The sequence below is a fragment of the Limulus polyphemus genome, unplaced genomic scaffold (genome assembly GCF_000517525.1).
Source record: "Limulus polyphemus unplaced genomic scaffold, Limulus_polyphemus-2.1.2 Scaffold1127, whole genome shotgun sequence".
Taxonomy (NCBI): Eukaryota; Metazoa; Arthropoda; class Merostomata; order Xiphosura; family Limulidae; genus Limulus; species Limulus polyphemus.
In genome coordinates, this window is record NW_013666737.1 from 282,878 (window position 1) to 288,278 (window position 5,401).

The window sequence follows — 5,401 nt, forward strand, 5'->3', positions numbered from 1 at the left end:
CCCAAATAAGTGACCACAGAGTAAACCAAGTCCAAAAAACAGCAACCCGCGACTTGGATCGTTGTACATACTGCACATTTTGTATTAAAAGCACCAATAAACCTGGTTTTAAGGCTTCAGTTTGTGATATCATGCGCCACAACTCAGAGAAAAGTATAATAAATATTCTTATGCAGTGAAACTGTAGCATTAGCGGTAAGTTTCTGTACTTTCAATGCTAAAATCTGGAGTTCAATTTCCTACGGTGGACACAGCGCAGATAGCCCATTGTTTAACTTTGTGCTTAACTTCAAACAAACAAGCATATTATAATTATAGGCTTGCTTGTTATTTCTCTGTTTTCAGTTACACATCACCATGATCATCAATACAAAAATTAATCAGTGTTAGTGGCGTTAATATAAATATTTGTTTCTGAGTAGAAGCATTAGCGTGGTCTGTCTGGAACAGATTCTATGGACTTCTATCCTTCCAGCTAAACAAGAATACACATTTCTAGAAGTCCCCCTGTGGCTCAGCAGAAAATCTGAAGTCTTATAACGCTAAAAATCAGGCTTTGATACCCGTAGTGGGCAGATTGCAGACAGCTCATTGTGTGGCTTGGTGCTAACACATGTTTATACGAAAACAATCACTATTAACTGGGGGTTTTCTGTTTATATTCTTACGTATCTGCTTGTTTGATAATTTCCCGTAAAAATTCTCCAGAGAAATTTCAGCGATACAAGTCCTTTCTTAATTAAAACTAGTTTATTCTTTCTCGTTACAAACTTTGTAATACACAGAATTTCCACAGTCAATACGTTTGCAATCTCGATAACAAAACACGCACTTTATATTACCGTCACTACCGCTCGCTTGACTCAATTATCTGTCTCTATATCTATATATCTGCTATTATCTCCGCTTTATTTGCCGGGCTTATATACTAAAATAGAGGGCGCCTAGAAAGGACTAGAGATGCCAGGAAAAGTCATGATCCTTCTAGAAACTCATGACGTGGCTTTTACTGTCGTAACAATATGATGAAGCGCTAATAGAAGGTCGATATTCAGTTTACTTTAGTAAATAATAATCACGTTAATTGAAAATATAAAATAAAAATATAAAACATATAAATATCAGTTCTTTTGTTATTATTACAAGGTGAAAATAATTAAACGAATAAAACTTTTCCATCTAATTATGAAAGTATTAAATATAGAATATAACGGAAACGTTAAATAGTATTAACAAGTTTATGAAACTTCAAAACAAGTTTTAGCGCCTTGTATAGACTTTTTGTGATCTAATTAAACTGCTATACTTCTGAATTTTATCACATTATCTGAACTTGTGTATTTTTTAAGAAAACTTATTTCCGGTATTAAGACACTTTACAATATACCGTTGTTTGTGAAATAATTTTTCAAACCAAGAGATAAAATACATATCGTCTTCTCTTTCTTTAAATACGGAAATTGTTTTTTAAATAAAAATAAACAAACCAAAACGGAAGGCAATATATATATATTATTTACCTGTCGGATCTCCATTAACATATGTCGTGTCAGTCTTATATGTGTCACGTGCAACTTCTTCACGGCCACTTTCAGGCTCTGGTCAATAGAATTTTAAACAGAAAAAAACTCTGGATGAAAGAAGCATTCACCCCTTAATCCAAACATAAAAGTACTGTATGAAAAACTTACTTCAAACATAAAACAATGTATAACATACTTAACAAATAAAAAGTTAATCGCATTTTACAAGAAAGATATTCTAGGCCCTATGCCACGCTTGGAACTACTTTTTCAAACATCAATCGTACACCTTCTGATGGCATGATTATGCACTATTACATGACGTAGAAAATTTTCCTTGAACCAAACGTCTGCGAAGGAGGTTAAATCAATTTTAGAACATAATCTTTGATAAGGTATCCACTATAAAAGGATACCAGTTTTTATTGTGACTTTGAAGCAAACCAGTGGTGCGAAAGTCCATCCAAGCTTCACAGAAGACTTGGCAGATATGAGACCGAAAAAGGTGGCGCTAGGATTCCAGTTTCTTCCCATATTTTTCTCCAGGAAATATTTGCTGATTTTGAGTTCTGGCTGCAAGCTTATGAGCCTTCATTAACTTAAAGTTACTGTTATTAAAAGCAAATATATAAATTATTTTAATGGAATGAGATTTTTGAGTCAGAAGATTCTCTTTCGTAACTGTAACCTTCACTTCGTGGTAGAGGAAGCCGCTTAGAATGGGCTTAGGTTGTGATTTCAGAACAAACTTCTGTCCTAAAAGATTCCTTTACATCCACTGAAAACACTGAAATTTCTCTTTCTGAAAATGATATGCCTCTTAGTTCTACATTTTTTAACGATCTTGCTATGCAAATATTTCTCTTTAGCCTTAAATCTTACCTAAGCGACATTTTATTGTTCGATGTTCTGAAATTCGCCAAAAATCAACTACATAGGTGGTAAATATGTTGTCATCGACATCACAGTTCCTATTTGGAGTAACATGTCACTTTAATGCCATATCAAATTATTGTTCTTGTGTGTTCTATCGTTGGGCAGGTTCATTTAAATTAATTGTTAAAAATATGGCCAAGACCAGTTCACGTAACGATAAAAAATTAGGTTACTTCTTCCTTAATGTTTGCTGCAGGCTACTTTCACCTGTACACAGTTGTGGGCTTAAGTTTACAAACAACTTTTTCACTTTTAAAATGATTTCTCTGTTAATCGATAGATTAACTCAAGATACTACAATATACGCTAACATCACTAACTAAAGTTCTCATTTACTACCAAATTGAATAATTTACACTCCTTATTCATTACTCATTGAATACATTACTAACAATTTCTCTCTCTGATTGGTTCTGGGACACTAATCAACTAATTACTGGTATATGTAATTAATATATTCATCTAGATCACAAGTGGATTTATTAGATCCAGTTAGCTCTAAATAATATAATCTGAAGAGATCGCTGTCTCTCATGGGCAATGCCAGTCGAGCACCATTTTGTCAGGGGTCAATAAATGCTTCTAGAATGCCACATAACTGTTGAGTCCTCAAAGATATGTTGATCTAATTTTCAAAGATATACAAGTATTGACAGTGTTGCATTTAATTCTAAGTATTTTGAAATTAACTATGCATATTACTAGTAGTTTAAGTATTGTTACAAATAAAAGACTGAATGTATGTTCATGTAGGCCTAATTATTTAGTTTAAAAGTGGCAGGACTGTTGATACTGGAAACAAAACAGTGTTCCGATGGCATGTTAATTTGCGACACATGTTTAATAACAAGTAATTCATACTTCAACTATCATTAATATAACCGACAAACATGATAATAAAATAACACAGAATTTACTATTTTTCATCAAGTAATTTTAAACTATGTATCCAATAGTATTGATTGCCTTGGTCCCATTCCGATAGCAGATTTTTTATCGCTGTTTGTATAACAAGTCACATTTTTTTTTTTTTACTAGCCAAGCTGTTTCTGGTTTATATCTATATTATACAAACGGTACACCAGTGTTAGCCTGATTCTTAAAACTGGCATGTTTCCTGCTTCTCTGAATGCATTATTCTTGTATAGAAATTATACTTCCGGCAAGATGACAGTTTCACTAATACGTACAGCTTCTTTTAGTCAGCGTCTAATATCTTCTACAGTTCCTACATATATATATATATATATACAGCTCGGTGACTAGGTATTAACCTCACGTGTCCTCTGGCGCGCATAAATTAAAACATTAAAAATACGGGTTACGCCATTATGTTTATGTCAAGAGTTTGCTTTCAATAAGTTTATTTTTTTTCAATTTATTAACACAAATAAGTAATAAATAATTTAGAGAAAATATTACGAATCGTTTTAAAAAATATACTCATTATTAACCTAATGATAGCTTCAGTAAATATTTACTGAACAATTTTCAACTAGTTCACAAACCCATTATATTATTAGTAAAAAATAAAAGGAAAATATTCTGCCCATCATAAAATTCCCAATTCTGAACTTGCGATACAATAATCACTCACTTTCAACGTTGCAATCGAAATCTGACGTCCTGACCCAGTTTCTCGAGCTTTAGAAGTATACCTCTAAAAAAAAGAAAGAAAAACAATTGTATTGGTGACAAACAAAATGGCATTGTATTGGCGACAAACAAAATGGCATTGCATTGGTGATACAAAATGGCATTGTATTGGTGACAAACAAAATGGCATTGCATTGGTGACAAACAAAATGACATTGTATTGGTGACAAACAAAATGGCATTATATTGGTGACAAACAAAATGGCATTGTATTAGTAACAAATAAAATGACATTGTATTGGTGACAAACAAAATGGCATTGTATTAGTAACAAATAAAATGACATTGTATTGGTGACAAACAAAATGGCATTGTATTGGTGACAAACAAAATAGGCCCGGCATGACCAATTGGTTAGGGAGCTCGACTCGCAATCTGCGGGTAACGGGTTCGAATCCCCGTACCACCAAACATGCTCGCCCTTTTAGCCGTCAATCCCACTATTCGTTGATAAAAGAGTAGCCCAAGAGTTGGAGGTGGGTGGTGATGACTAGCTGCATTCCCTCTAGTCTCACACTGCTATATTAGGGACGGCTAGCGCAGATAGCCCTCGTGTAGCTTTGCGCGAAATTCAAACAAACAAACAAACAAAATAACACTGTATTGGTGACAAACAAAATGACTTAAAACCAGAGTGAAAGGAACTAAGCTAGTTTTTAAATTAAAAAGATCTAGGGGTAGATAAAGTACAGATAGTTTGTTGAAAATATATTGAAATAGTAATAAATTAGCATAAAAAAGGTCAATATCCTACAATTTAGCCTTAATTAAATACAATTCTAATAAGGTCCATGTTGACAAGTGTCTCAGAGATCGTGTATATTCTTAGAACCTATTATATGCCATAATTGTACTTGTGGAGATTGTTCATATTACTTTATATGTCCAAGGTGGAATATTGTATATCTTATCAAAATATTTTAATTTTCGTAAATCGACTTCTAGGCCAAATATCGTGTATTTTGTCACAATGTATGTGATATTGAAATTCTAGAACAAAGCTAGTGTACCATCTATGAATACTTTCATGATGTCACAAAATTCAAAAAGTTTCCCAGTTTGATCCTGAAGAAGAAATTTCCACCATTCAAAAGCGCCTGGGTTATAGGGTTTTTTATCATCTTCTGTGAATACTTTATATCTCAAAAGCGAACGTTCATTATGGAAATGTAATATGTTATCAGAATATTTTATATAAAGACCGTGTTTCTTATTAGAACATTTTATATCATTCTAATAAAGAACGTCTTTCTTGTTAGAACATTTTATATCATTCTAATAAAGAA

At 32.8% G+C, this 5,401-nt stretch overlaps 1 protein-coding gene across 1 annotated transcript in view; it reads right to left on the reverse strand.

Annotated features, from left to right (window-relative positions):
* Nucleotides 1-5,401, reverse strand: part of LOC106462255 (atrial natriuretic peptide receptor 1-like) — a 31,678-nt gene that overhangs the window by 16,529 nt on the left and 9,748 nt on the right. Inside the window, exons 4-5 of the mRNA XM_022389454.1 lie at nucleotides 4,057-4,119; nucleotides 1,521-1,598 (exon numbers count right to left, since the gene is read on the reverse strand). Coding sequence (XP_022245162.1) covers nucleotides 1,521-1,598; nucleotides 4,057-4,119 — 141 coding nt within the window. The remainder of the gene's footprint in view (nucleotides 1-1,520; nucleotides 1,599-4,056; nucleotides 4,120-5,401) is intronic.